The sequence below is a fragment of the Manis pentadactyla genome, chromosome 13, assembly GCF_030020395.1.
Source record: "Manis pentadactyla isolate mManPen7 chromosome 13, mManPen7.hap1, whole genome shotgun sequence".
Classification (NCBI taxonomy): domain Eukaryota; kingdom Metazoa; phylum Chordata; class Mammalia; order Pholidota; family Manidae; genus Manis; species Manis pentadactyla.
Window position 1 is genome coordinate 17,200,735 of NC_080031.1, and position 14,956 is coordinate 17,215,690.

Here is a 14,956-nt window from a genome sequence, read left to right on the forward strand (position 1 = left end):
GCAGAAAAAAAAAAAGAAAGAAAAAGAAAAAGAAACAGAATGCTTTAGCCAAGAATGTGTCTTATGTGATTAGACCATGTCTTATAAAACCTGTTTGCTCCTATCCAGCCTTCAATGGAGAGATGCATTGGAAAGAGGCCTACACTGGCTATTAGAAGATAAAGTTTGTGACTTGAAGATACTTAATAGTTAAGACTTATCACTCTTTAGTCCCAAAACTGTTTACTGATGACCTCCTGCGTTCTAGGGCCTCAGCAGGTCACTTAATAACTAGCTGACCTTGGATAAGTCACTTAACTATTCCAGGCTTTGATTCTGTTGTCTTCAAAATCATAATGCTCCTTTCCCTACTTCAAATAGTTACTTCACGAATAAAATTAAATCATGGATGTGAACTAGTTAAATCAACTGATGAATCCCTGCATTTATGTGATGCATTGTTCTAAGTTCTCAAAAATGTCTGTGAACGTATTGGCAAATGAAGAATGTATTTTTGTGCATGCCCTAAAGGTAACAGAAAACAATGCTGATAAAATGACATCATAGACTCAGTTGTGTTCAATGAGGAGCAGAACCAGAGGAAAGTCACCTCATGCTGCTGTCTTTTTCCTTCTGGGTGGAGAGCGCTTCCTTTTGCAGGATTTAACCACTCATCTTTGCACTTGGAACTGCTTGCTCTGAATGGTGCAATTTCTGTGGCATTTTCTTCTTTTTCTTCTGCTTTCTGGCAATGACTTTTTGAAATATTATTTTTGCTTCCTCGATGGCAGGGCTGTATAATTGATAGCCTCTCTGGCTTGCTGGAGCTGTGCATTTAAACCACGCTTGCTTTGGCTCCAATGCCTCAGAGTTCATTACTTTTTGAAAAGCTTCACGTCTGTTTGTGTTCAGATTATTGTTGCTCTGGAGAGGGAGGTTATGGTCAGGCAGGAAGAAGAGTGTGGAACAGAATTCATGATAATCAAATTCTCTCTTCTCCTTAGATGAATATTTCTGGGTAACAGGACTTCACATTTATCTGATATGGCTGCTCTGAACCAGATGACCAAGGCCCTTCCCTTTTCCCCTGCATCATGCTGAAGGGAGTTAAACAACATTCAGTCCTGGGATGTGGGAGGCTGCTGCTTTGCAAATAAAGTGGGTAATAAAAGTGCCCAGGCTTGGTACTAGAGAATGATTTAGTGCAGAATATATACATGTAGGGTTTTTAATTAAAGGTGTGGGCTATATTTGGTTCTCAGTGATCCTGTGGGTGGAGGCACATGGCCTCTCCTCTTGAGCCTGTGATCTTCTCTCAGCTTAGCAGTGATCAGCTTATCATTCTCAGCCCTTGTCTCTCTTTCTTTCCGCACACAGCACACCCATGCTGTTGTCACTTACGTATGTCCACACCCTGTCTCCTGTCCTCTCTCTTACATCTCCATAATCATTAGGACCTCAAATTTGGTCAAGTTAACCAAGATTTTCTAAAATATACCAGAATGTAGTCTTCACAGCTGATGAAGACTAATTTCTCCATGATGAAATGGAGATGCAGAGACTGACTTTCTGGAGTAGTTGTAGGAGATATAAACAGGATTTCATTCAAATTCTGTCAGTCTTGGCTGATTTCTTCTTAGCCAGAAAAAAAAAAAGTCCTAACTCATTCTTTCTTTGAAAAGCCACCCTTAGATAGTCCTATACTCACCCCCACACCACCTCAAAAAGCCACTGGGTTCCCCCTTTGAATTTTCAAATATTTTTATTCTTTTCATGATTGTAGTATTCCTTATATCATTTTGTGAGTATCTGGGTGTTTTCCTTGTCCTCATTGCATCCCTTGAGGATGCAAGCCAGGATTTTAAACTTTATTTCCATATCATCACCATCTACTGTGATCCCAATATGTTTGACCCTAAATAAAGTTTCACTGAATAAATCTATGAGAGATATTGCTTAATCAAAGCATATTCAGATTTTTCCTTCAGTTAAGCATTACTGTATGCAGAACAATCTGAAGTATGCAGAAGGGGTTGCTCATTCATCTATCCATGGGATGCTCATATTGCTTCTCATTCCAGAGGAGAAGTAGTCAAATACAGTGCCTCAGGAGGGGCTACTGCACAAGGTTAGGTGATAAAAAGCAGGCATTTGTAAAAGATGGCTTTTGGCATTTTGATCAGTTAGAGAGAGAGAATCAACCTTCAAAAAAAAGAAGGAAAATCAGTTTCAGAAAGTTTTCCATTTCTATAAGAGATAAAAAACTTTTAAGTTGAAGGCAGTTTCTTTCGTATTTGCAATACAGTAAGTAGGAGTAGAAGGTATTGTTATATCTTGACATTTGAAGGGTGTAAAACTGGGTTATATAAGTAACAAAGGATAGCACACATATGCTGGTGTTTATCAAATAATGAGTATTTAAGGGATTCTTCTCTATACATTCCGAAGGACTTTCCAAATAAGACACCGAGGGGTGGATTTCCTCTCAGAGTGCTTGAGATGGAGTATTGTATCTACACATTCCTTAGTATCCTGGGAGTTGGAAGAATTTTATCCCTCTGATCTTAGTCAAGTATACAAGTCTAAAGTTTTTATTGTTTGTTACTCAACCTTCTCCTAGCATGATATATTCCACACTAGATTGTGTGGACTACAATAGCCTAAAACTCAATGAAGTGGAGGTGATTATAAGAATCTGAAATGCTGTGACATTTTGCTGCCAAAAAATAATTGATTTATTAGAGACATTACAATGTACGCATGATTCAACATAAGACTTCTTATGAAGTCTTTGAACTTGCTCAGTAGCAAATCCTGTGGGAGATTATTTTCTTTCAGCACCATGGACAGAAACTCTCTTTCCTTCAGATTCAGTTGGCCTTATACAAGTAAATATTAGAGCTCAACAGCAGCACTCCAATCCAGTGACCACAGTATGATTCAATTTAATAGCTTTAACAGTTCCAACTGGTGAATACCAAAACCTTAATACATTTTTTTGCACTTACGTTGCTACAAAATGGAACAAGGGACAGGATCGATGACACTGTTATGATACTATCATTGCTATTAAAAATAAGGATAATGTTTCACAACAAATTAGATAAAATACAGAGCATTTCAGAAGACATTTGAATTTTCCTAACCACAACTTCTTAGTAATGCTGCACTTCAAAGCTCTATGCAAGGAGCCATAATTGAGTTCAATGCTTCCACACCTGAGCAATGAACCAAACAGAGTAAAATAATGCCTAAAGCGAATGAAAACCTTGTTGAAATCAACAAAGCTCCTGTGGGACATGGATAAAACACTGGGAGAATTATGATCTCTGTGCTAATGACTGTGAACTAATATACTTATTCTGACTAGGTAAACCTCTAGTTAATTCCCAGTTGATTCAGGCAACTGTTCAAAAACTTAAAATAGAGACATAATCTTAATCCAGGATACTGTTTGCTTCCTTATTCAGTGTTTCTTGATTATAATATCCCAAAGCAACTCTATTACTCCTCACACACATGACAAAAGAAATGAATAAACTAATAGTGGAGTAATTCAGCGGCTTTGCTGAATAACTTCTATTAAACTGGATTATAGAATACATACATATCTATGTTGATGCCGGAGTTAAAAATATTTACAGAACATAAGATGACATAAGTCTTAGATCACATGTAGTTCATGTAATAGATAAGGAAACCCTGAATCATCAGGATCACCAAGATTGAGATCTCAGGGATAAACACATGGCTTATACTTACTATTTGTGTAAAAAGAGTGAATAAGGATAAACTTAAATATTATGTAAGTTAGCTTCTTTCTTTTGTTTTTCATAAAAGCATCAATGTTTCCTTCTTACTTAATAAAGCAACCATATAACTAAACATCTTTCCCATTTTCCCCTTCCTGTCAGGAGCTCAAAAAGCAGTTTGAAATTTACCATAAAAATTTATGTTGCTATTTATGCTTGATATTTGAAGTATTCTCCCTTTCCTTGGACCTTACTTTTTGTGTTTTAATTTATTCTTTTATTTAATATTTTCTTTGTAAGATGCCTAAAATTTATTGTGGAAACAGTACAATATAAGTAATTAGGAATAACTTATTTTAAATATGCCCTGGACAACTGAACACTTGGGCTTTTTAGGGATGTGGATCATTTGTACATTTTAAAAACTGGAGGTGGGGGTGGAATGCTCTTCATTTGTCCACGAAGAAAGCATGATAAGGAAGCAGATAATTAAAAATTAAAAGAAAAGAACTTCACTAATGTAGATGTAGGCCATCTCATAGAGGAAAGATTTTTATTCAGAGAAAAAATGTTTTAAAAATATGGAGAACTGTAGGTTATGTGAATTTAGCATTTAACTTGTCCACCGAAGCAAATAAAAAGTTGGGTGTTTCAGTTATTCAGTTCAAACAATTATATTAGTTAAATAAGCTGAATTCACTTTTTAATCCAGATTTTATTTATTTACCATTAATTTATTGAGTACCTGCTATGTTACAGGCATTCTGCACTGTCTGGGTATTCAAATATAAAGAAGAAAGGCTGCTCTCAAAGAGTTTTTAGGAAGCTCTACCCTCTGTTAGCATGTTAGCATCTAATACAATGAACTGTGGTAAGATGCCAGCACAACCACAAAGAAGGTCAACACTGAACTGTTTCAAGGTGGAGTGGAGGGGAGGCTTCCAGATCTGAGTCTGGATTTGAAGAGGTAAGATGAGTTAGCTGTATACTTTTTCCAATCCAAGGAACCAGAGTGAGTGCATGAGAGAGAATTCTCACGAGGTGGAGATAGACAAAGATCCTAAAATAGATCATAAGTAATAATGGTAGAAAGACGGTGGTAGGTAGACAACGGCTATGAGAGAGAGAGAGAGAGAGAGAGAGAGTGTGTGTGTGTCAGAGAGAGAGAGGGTGTATAGTTGGGTGCATTACAGTAAAGAGTGAGATTGGAGAGGTGTAAGTGTGCCAATCCTGAAGACCCTGAGTTTATATACTCAGTGAAGCATTTTATGCCCTGTTAACCTGAATGAAAAGTGAATACTTTAAAACATGATAAGCAGATGATATTTTTATTTCTGAAAAGATAATTCAAAGTCATTTTGGAAAATGGTTTAGAAAGGGGACAAAATTGACTATAGTAACTTTAGGGTAGTAGTGAGAATGACCTAAGTTAAGCTAATTAGCCACAATGGTGAAAAAGATACAGGGTTGAATGGCTTTTTTTTCACCAGTGAGGATCCATGGGACTCAGTGACTGGTATGGGAAGAAAGGGAAAATTCCTGGATTGAGGGTTGGTATAACATGTGGCCACTGAGAGCAAACTGGCTGTTTTAAAGTCTGGCTGTTTACCATGAAGTGTTTCTTAACCTCTTTGTACCTCAGTTTCTTTACCTGAAAATGGGAAATGGTAATGATAGTAATGTTAATTTGCATACACTTTTCTCTACTGGAAAATCTTTTACCTTCTTTGAACATCTTCAAAGGCCATAAACACCAGTTTAATAGTTCTTGGAATGTAAAAGAAGGAGCAGGTTTGGAGAGGAAGGTGATTCATTCCGTATGGGACTTCACATTCACTTTGTATCTGTATTCACAGTGTAATAAATTATTGCATAATCTGAAAGATGAAAGAGGATGAAATGATCCAATAGAGAGATGTTGGAGATGATTAGCAAGGACTTTCAGAAGGCAGAGGGAAGTTGATAGTTAAGTCAAACATGACTTTTAAAGAAGCTACTAAACTGTGATGGATTATTATTAAAGGCAGAGATTAGCTAAGAAGTAAAGTAGATAACTTCAAAGGAACAAGGAAAATGAAAAAAAAAGTGTTTAAGTCCTTAAGGGAAGAGGATGAATGATAAAAATTTTGTACAACTGAACAGCTTCCCCTAAACAAGTCGTTCTGGTCTGTCCTTGATTCCATACCTGCATGCTTTTAGGTTTCCAAGCCAGAGTTAAAAAGAAAACAAATCTTCACAGACTTTTCTGTAATTTGTGTCCTGGTCAGCTATGCACAAATAAAAGGACCTGAGTTACTAATCTCTGTACGTCCAATACATTTATAGTCATCATAACTGGTAGTTCAGCAGAACACGTCACTCCACCTATCCTTAAAGGATAAAAGAAAATACAGTTTGGTGAGGCTTGTCATTGGGCTTTCTTTCTTTTGATTCTTGCAGTAACCAGCCTCAAGTAAACATGGGCTCTTTCCTGGAAAGAGTTTCAGAGGAAAAAAAATAAAATGCATACAGAGAAAAGAAGTGATAAAGTTTGGTTTATTATTATGTGGGCATGGTCAGTCATCCATATATAAATTTATGCTACTTGCTTTCCTTAAGGATCAGAATAAGGTACAAATAAGTAAGGTAAGCTATTCTTCTAAGGACCCCAGTAATTTCTTATTGTCAACTTCCACGATGTCTTTTCACTATTTTTTCTGCTGGAATTGACATAGTTGCCACCCTCCTTGATATTCTGTCTTCCTAACTTTTCATGAAACCACTCTCAGACTTTCACCCAACTTTAAACCACTCCACTCAGTTCCCTTTGTTTGATAATCTAGATCATTCTCTTAAGTCATCCATGCTGGCATTTCTCTGAGTTCCAAATTGAGTCTCTTCCCTTCATGTCTTTCCCAGGTGATTCTACTCAGTCACGGCACTAGCATGAAGGTACTGATCTGAGCAGTCATCAGGGTCTGTTCTGCTTCATTTCTTTTCTAAATTCCCAAATGATTACAAGTCATCTACTAAACATCTTATCTTGTATGCCCTGTGGACAACTTCAACTCAAAATATTCCAAACTGTTCTTATTATTCACTGTACCTAACTGGGTTCTTGTTTTCAATCAACAGAGCTTGATGCAGGATGATGTACAAAAAGGAAATTGATTGCAAAGATATTGTAGAACTCATGGAATTGATGGAGAGTTGGTTCAAGAAAGGGGAAGAGATCAATATACAGAAAAAGTCACTATATGAGCAGAGTCGCAGCAGGCACTGCAGGCACTGCAGCGAACACAGGCACCACTGGGGCCCTTCTGGCACCTCTGAGCATTAGACATCTCAGGAATTTCAAACTGTCCCCGCCTTTTTTCATCACTTGCTGTAAAGTCAAAGTCCTTGGCAAGAGCATCCATTAGACAGAGACCACTCGATATGTCCATTCTCCAGGCAACAAATTGTAAGAGCACAACTCTGACCTTGCAGTATTTCAAAGTGGACTCACTATCTAGATTTTTTAAATATAGGAAGATGGTTCAGATTCTAGATAGTAACTTGAAGGAATGGTAAATGCCCACTGAATATTTCATGAAGTAAGTCTTCTCTTTAGGTATTTCTCATCTCCACAAATGGCACCAAACATACATTCAGTCAATTAAGCCAGAAACTGAGAATCATCTGCAAGGTTTTATTTTTGTTTATTTTTCTTTATGGTACACATCTACTGTTAGTATTGCTTATTTAAGTTACTACATGTTGCCATTCTATCTACCAAATATTCTTTAATTCTGTTGCACTCTACTCTTTCCCCTCGTAAGTCCATTCCAAGTCATTTCTGAAGAGGATTTTTAATACTTTCCAGCAATGATGACCTTATGGGTGTTAAGGGTATGGGCCCAGTGTCAGACTACTTGTGTTCAAATCAAATTTTTCCTACTCTCTAGCTGGGTGACCTTAGACTTTACCTAATGTTGCTCTATGGTATGTAAAATAAGGTTAATAACGACTCCCACATGGGTTGCAAGGACAGGCCGAGGCAGTATGCTTAGAGCATTTTGAATACTCAAAAACAATAGGCATTCAATAAAGACAGGGTAACACTAAAAGTGAAAAGCAGTGGTGAGGGGTGGTGAACATTGTAATAATGACTGTAGTAATAGTAGTAACTACTTCTAATTAGTACCTCTCTCTGATATGTACTCTATACTGCTCCCAGCATTATCTTTCCAGAACGTAAATTTGATATTGTTATTCCCCTGCTTAGAATCCTTCAATGGCTCTTATTTCCTATGAGAAAAAATCCAAACTCTTTAGTAAGACATAAAAACTACTGCAAAATGGGACCCCAAATTATCTTCCTATCACCATCTCCTACCACTCAACACCACATATGTTACAGTAGAGGAGCAAGAATAAGTCAATTCACCAACTCCTCGGCATTTCGGAGATGTACTTCTAGCTTTCACGCATTTGGGTGCGTAACACTTTCCTTTGAGGCCTTGGAACTCCCATGTTTCCTGTAAGGCTCAAATGCATATGGCAGCTTTCTTTGCATTTTCCCCCCAGCTCCCTCCCTATGTTCCCATCACAGTCACATGGCAGCACTCCAATACTTTTTGCATATGTCATTAACTTCTGCATATCTGCTGGCACACCCTTGCAGTGAATGCTCCTGTCTTATTCATTCCCTTCTCTGTTATGCGGTACTGGCGCATAGTAGGTGATCAGGGAATGGTTGTTCAACTACTGCATTAATGAACACATTTGTAATGGCTCTGTGAAGACCTGAGGTGTTCACAGGAACTGTGAAGTTCAGGAAGTTCAGGAAGAGGTGTACCAACTGGTTCGAGATGAGCGCACCATAATACACTGGCTCCACTTGATAATGAAATGAGCAAACCGAGTGTGTAAGGGCCTTGAGTCCTGAAGTTCTACCTTAATCACCTCCAGTTTGTAATTGGCACCATGCACCTTCCTAAGACTTTAACAGGATGCAGGAAGACATGGTCCTTTTATCTATAATACTCTCCTTTGATGTCTTAGAAATCTCAGATTTCCTGTAAGGCTCAAATACATGGCAGCTTTCTTTGCATTTTACATTAGAATTTCCATTACCTTAGGAAGTCTGGATTAACAGGCATCACACTTACAGGGCCCAGATTTGTGAGCAACATTAAGGGGAAGAGCCTAAGAAGTGTGCATTTACTAGCACACTATTCTCAAACAGAAATGACTACCTTTATAAACACAGGTGCCATTTGAAAAAGTCCATGTTCCTTGAGAGAACCAGGGAAAGCACATATTCTCTAGATCTATGAGGCTGTAGAAACCTTAAAGCTACAAACTCTTAATTAGGCTAAGGCCAATTATTTATTGTATTTGAAAATAAAAAGTGCTGTTGTTTGAAACTAAATTACCTAATTGGGAGCAAGAAGAAGAGATGAACTAAATTTAGGAAATCTCACAAATTTAATTATTGAAAAATAATAATTTTATAATAATGCGCAAACACTTTTTTTATTCTGAAATATGATACTCTACCCAGACAGAATTTCTGTGAAATATTAAGTTCTGGAGACCAGAGTTGGAAAAATACTGGTATAAAATATTTCCATCTCAGTCACTCTGCTCTGATTTAAAATAAAAGATTTTACTAGGTAATTGGAGATTTTAAATCATTGCATAATAAACAAGTGAATGCACAACACAAAGGTACAGTACCCTCATTTCACTGATTTTCCTGCAGTCTGGGCCAACAGCATCCATTAAACCATTGACAAATGGCAGCCATGACTGCTTTAGGATCTGAGTCCTGCATCCCTTTAACCTCCTGCAATGCCAGCAACCTTATGAATGTTACCTGCGTTGTTAATGAGGAAAATCATTTAATCTTAGCACCTCCTATACATACCTTGAACTAAAGTAAGAAAGAAAAGGGTTCTGTATTTCAAATGTTTCATTGTGTTTTTTTGAGAGCCCACCATGAATGGGGTATCCATAGTTTTTCCTGCTCCCTATCCGTGTCTACCAATAGACAAAGGGAAAAGCCACCAAAACTTGTGCCCTGCTTAGGCACTGAAGAAAATGTTCTCTCCCTTTTTTCCCCAATTTAACCTTCTTGGAAAAGAAAAGCTGAGTCTGGGTTGATCCAGCTGACCCACTGGCTACTTGCAAAGCAGAGTCCTCTCCCGTCTCATGCTCTTTGGACCCTTCTTAGCCCAGGTGTAGAGGACACTTGCACATCCGGGTTCCTGCAGTACACAGACAGGTAGGGCTCTGCTCCCTCTAAGACGCTTCCAGCTGCTACTGGATAATTAGAACAGATTGGCTCTAAGCAAAGAGCTGCTTCTTTTCACTTCAAGAGGAAGGGACCAGTGAGTCCCTTTTCCTGCAGGCTTTGTCCACTCCCAGCTCTCCTGCCCTGGCAGTAATATTGGTATAGCCTTTAGGTCCCACCTGAAGCCTTTCTCACCTTTCTATTGTTAGAACTTGGAAAGGAGAACCAGGAAGGGATTGGCACCCTAAAATTGCAATGCTGTGTATTTTGAATTCATGCTATTTCTGTCACATGAATTTGATGGAGAATCAACGAGTTCTCTGGTAAAAAGAATATGTAATTATAGGCAGTTGGCCTTGAGTTGGGTGAGTACAGTATTAATGATGCACTGTGTTACCATGAACCTATGCTACATTTCCTGGGGTCAGATTTCGCAATTTAGGAAGCAAAGTTCTTGAGAAACTGTCTTCCGTTTTCAGCTCATCTTCCTGTTGTTTTAATTCCTGTTGATTTGGATTATTATTGTCCTCTACCTCACACACCAATTTATACATTGTGACAGCCTTATGATGACATCTGATCTGCTATTCTCTCAGTTCCTCTAAAAAAGTCTTGTGTCTGTGTTCAGTGCTATAGAAATAGAACAGCTCCTTGACAAAAATGGAAAACAAAACACTCTAAGTTCTCAGTGTTGGAAGACATTACATGCTTAGACATCAAACGCTTTCTCTCTGCCTTCCTCTCTACTGCCTTTGCTCTCACTCATTCCCTAACATGTGGCATGCATGTATATATGTACATGTATGTATACACCTAAGTCTGCATACATATATACAAACAAAATGTATATGCACACATATTCTGCAAGAGATATTAAACCTTGCGTTGTTCCCTTTAATGCCCTTTTCACACTTTTCTTTCTCAAGATAGGAAATTTTCTTTTATCAGAGCATTGCTCTGAAATAAACTCTGCATTTATGATGCCCGTAAAGAGTTTTCCAGTGCTTGTCTAATGAGAAGCGATACCCAAAATTAGAGCTTGCTGCCTTCCAATTATCCCATTGCATATGATTTTGTTATACCACAAATAGTTATTTTCTTCCCTCCCCAATAGCTACATAAATGGGACATGGTAATCCATTCCAAATTAAATGGCCAGGCATTGCTAATTTTGCTGTATATAGTAAAAAAAAAAAGAAAAAAACCTCCATTATTAAAATATATGTACATATATTGTTAGCCATTAGTGTCTGCTGGCCAGTCAGTAATATAGCTCCAGATCTCTGGCATGGGACAAAGTTGAAGTTAGTTCTCCAGCTTCTCTGACTGCTGGGGGAAGCCCTGGTTAGGGTGGAGAGGGGCTGCAGGCCTTCAGGAGCACCAATTACTTTCACTTTATTTGGGGGCTTGGATTTTCTAATGTTGACACTGCTTTATGTTCAGGCAAATAATGGGTCAAGCACTTAAAAGCAGACAGCTGTGCTGGATTTGATTCATCCTAATCAAAAATAATGGCCACACTTGCCTATTAATCTCTTTTCCATCCTAGAAATGAGAGATTAGGGGAAGAATGAAGTCAAATCTAAAGTGTTCTGCCTTAGATGGTTAGGAGGAGATTGAAATCAATAAATCCTAGGCTTTGGGGAAGCACACTTGATTCCACATTTACTAAAGCAGAAAGAAACACAGGCAGGAGCCTTTGGTGACCAGAACTTCACTGCTGAGCTATTGCCGCAGCTCTCTCCTCACGGGGGTCCCCTAGGGGCACCCGACATTTTACTTGATTCCCTCTCATTCTGATGTTCTGCCTATGAGGAGCATAAATCATAGCGAGGTGTGATCAAGCAAATTGGAAAACAGCAGCCAAAGGTAAAGAAATTGCCAATGGCCAGCAGACCCCTGAATACATGAGTTTGTGTATTTCTAACAACCCAAACCTCGTCTTTGGAAATCCCATCCAGTCTTCGGTTGCTTGGGCAGCCTCTGCTTTGATTTGGCTCTGGGATCACAGCTTGCTGAGCAAACTGCAGGTCACTGGAAATTCATAGTAGTGGCAGCGGATAGAGACACTATCTCATCCTCCACACGACGGCCATGGCGTCGAACAGCTTGTCTCTCCCTCCCGGAAATGTTCTGGTCTGCAGGCATGGCATCGCAGCCATACCTTTTCTTTACTGATGTGAAAACACATTCACATAAATTGCCTGATTTGGTTCCCACAAAAACTCTACAAGGCAAGGCAGTTGTAGTCGTTTCTATTTTGTACATGGAGCCCGTAAGCCCTGAGGCATTCCCCCTTTGGCCCGAGGTGCCCTCACTTTTTTTTTTTTTAACCCAAAATGGATTTATTTAATATATTCACAAGGGCTCAACCAGACTTAATTTAAGAAACTAAACAAAAATGACACCACAGCTTAAGGTACAGAGTTCTATAGAGAAATCAAGGAAAGGACAGACCATCTAAGGAAAAAATAAAAAGACAACACAGGAGAAAGGCTGGACAATCAGGGTTCTTGGCTGGAAACGTGCTTTGAGTAGGTTTCTTGAAGGTACTTCTTAATGGCTGTAGGGTTTTTCCAGAGCTCAGCAGCATGTGTGTTCAAAGGGCTGTCAATGTTGGGCTCTCCGAGCAGGCTCTGGATGGAGAGCAGGATGGTCCTGAAGTCATACAGGGCAGGCCACTTGTCCTTCAGGATGTCCGGGCAGAAGTTACCCTGGGTGTCCACGTTGGGGTGGTAGCAGGGTGTGAGGAACCTCACCGTGGGTGCATTGTAAGGGTAGACACTGGGGAACTCCAGAGAGAGCTTATACCTCAGGTCTTCGTATACTGTGCCAGCCGCTCCATGGATGGTCCCCACCCATTTGTAAAGGTTGTCTGATTCAGGGAAGGCAGAAATTCCTTTGTCGCCAGACATCATGAGGGTCATCAGTTCCTGCTGTAGCCTCTTGACACTGTGGTGTCACCCTGGTGCCAGGCCCGTCACACTGCTACTTCAGGTGGCCCTGGCAGGGTCTCCCTGTGCTCTCATGAAGGAGGGTCGGAGGGCCTGGGTGGCGGCATGGAAGGCACCTGTGGTCATGCATTCAGAGAGCGGTGTGCAGTGGAGACAGGTATGTGAACACAGCCACCCCCTTTACCCCCTGCCTTGGAGAAGATAGTGTATCTCTGAATGCCAGCGTCCATATATGTGCCATCTCTCAGTCTCCACTGTGTGTCTGATGGAAATGGAGCTGGCATGGCCAATGGCCTTTCTAATCTCACCATAAAATCCCGTGGGGACATGTGTGACTCTGAGGACCTTCTCAGAGTCTTGCTTCTCTATTTTTCATCTTCACTGGGAAGGACATTTCTCAGATGGTGGGATTTTTTTTTTAGATTGGGTGCCCTGAGAAAATAAGAGAAGTCTACAAGTACATTCAGCAACAGCATATCCGGCTTCTCTGCAACCCTACCCCCCTCACATTTTTCTTAACTGTTCTGTTTTAGTTAGTGCCAGTATAGTGCTCCCCTCCCACATATCCCTTTAGGGTGAAATGCCTGCTCAGTGTGCTTTGGAAAGGCAGTATATTTTAGGCAGCCTGATAAAAGACTCTAATAGCCCCAGATTAATGCATTCATTCCTAGCCGATTGAAAGATTCATTACAGCGCTCAGGCTGAGGCTTCTCTCTGACGAATGTGCCCTGGGTAATGAGCCATTCAGCAGCTGCTCCCCTGCATTGCTGGTAACCTGCAAGAGGGGACAGTGAGATAGTGCTGAGTAGATAGTAAGGAAAGGACAAGAGAGTGGAGAGCTTTAGGCGCCTCCAGGCCCTGGAGGGCAAGTCAGTGCTGTGGACATGGCATCTGCCTCTGGAGCAGAACTGGCAAGCATCCATGGGGGACATGCCGAGGAATGCAGAGAGCACCACTGTTCCTTCAAGGGCTGAGAGATGACCTTCATGGCACACAAAGTATGTCTCTGCTTTGAAAGTGAACCATGATTGGACAACTAGAAGGCGAGTGATACGAAGGAGAAGCTCCCAAACTGCAACCTGTGCCTCTAAGAGGGCAAAAGAGGCACAGAGTCAGGGGAAATGAGGAGCCCTCTGAAGCATTAGCTAGCACAATAGTTCTGAGGGGAAGGGGTGGGTGTGTGATGGTGACTTTATCCTCCTGGTGACATTTGGCAATGTCTGGGGACATTCGTGGTTGCCCGAATTTGGGGGGTTGGGGAAGTGAGATGGTACTGGCATCGAGTGGGTAGATCAGTGATGCTGCTAAGCACCTTACCATGCAGACAATAGCCCCCCCAAAAAAGATTCCAGCCCAAAATGTCAGAAGTGCCTAGATGGAGGAACTCCAGCTAACCAAACCCCTCCTGTTAAAGATGAAAGCTGAAGCCTGGCTCATCGCGGCTGGCTCAGGGGTGCATAGTGGAGAATGGAAGCCTTGGGTCTCTTCTCTCTCAATGACTTGCCCTTAGAACCAGGAGGCCAACTTTCCAATTAGGTCCTGATAAGTACTTTTGGACATGAAGTTGTTCCATCTTCTCCCAGACTCCAGAGCCCCCTTCCCAGCCCACATCTCCAGTAAGGAAAATTCCACCACCTGTCTTTATGAGCTCATGCTGGTCCCTAACCACTTTGGTCTAGGCAGATATCTTTTGGGGGTTAGCTTATTATATCTGTTATGCATTTTAGAAGTAGATGGTAGTGCTGATAAAAATAGGAATTGCCAGAGAAGCTAACACTAGACGTTATGAGATGCTGTATGTGCAATGTTGTTGCAAACAGTTTCCCCATGAGGATGAAATGGAGACCCCTTAAACTGTATCTCACAATTATTAAATATTGATTCATCTCAGCAGGGCCCTGTGCCTGATTTCAAATGAAGGCAAGTACATTAACTTGTGCTAATCTCATCTAGATCCACAGCGTTGCACCCTTGATGTCTCTGCTGACCCTCATTCTCTGATTGACAGTGTA

The 14,956-nt window shown here is 40.3% G+C and overlaps 2 protein-coding genes across 7 annotated transcripts in view; one reads left to right on the top strand and one right to left on the bottom strand.

Annotated features, from left to right (window-relative positions):
• Window positions 1-14,956, top strand: part of NTM (neurotrimin) — a 913,692-nt gene that overhangs the window by 767,229 nt on the left and 131,507 nt on the right. The window lies entirely within an intron of this gene.
• On the bottom strand, window positions 12,446-12,933 carry LOC118934541 (ubiquitin-conjugating enzyme E2 C-like). The gene has a single exon (XM_036930135.2). It carries the CDS (start codon window positions 12,915-12,917, stop codon window positions 12,495-12,497), a length of 423 nt encoding a protein of 140 aa, XP_036786030.2. The 5' UTR covers window positions 12,918-12,933; the 3' UTR covers window positions 12,446-12,494.

What these genes read in the sequence shown, in the direction of transcription:
- LOC118934541 (XM_036930135.2), bottom strand. Translation starts at nt 12,917, where the DNA reads ATGACCCTCATGATGTCTGGCGACAAAGGAATTTCTGCCTTCCCTGAA.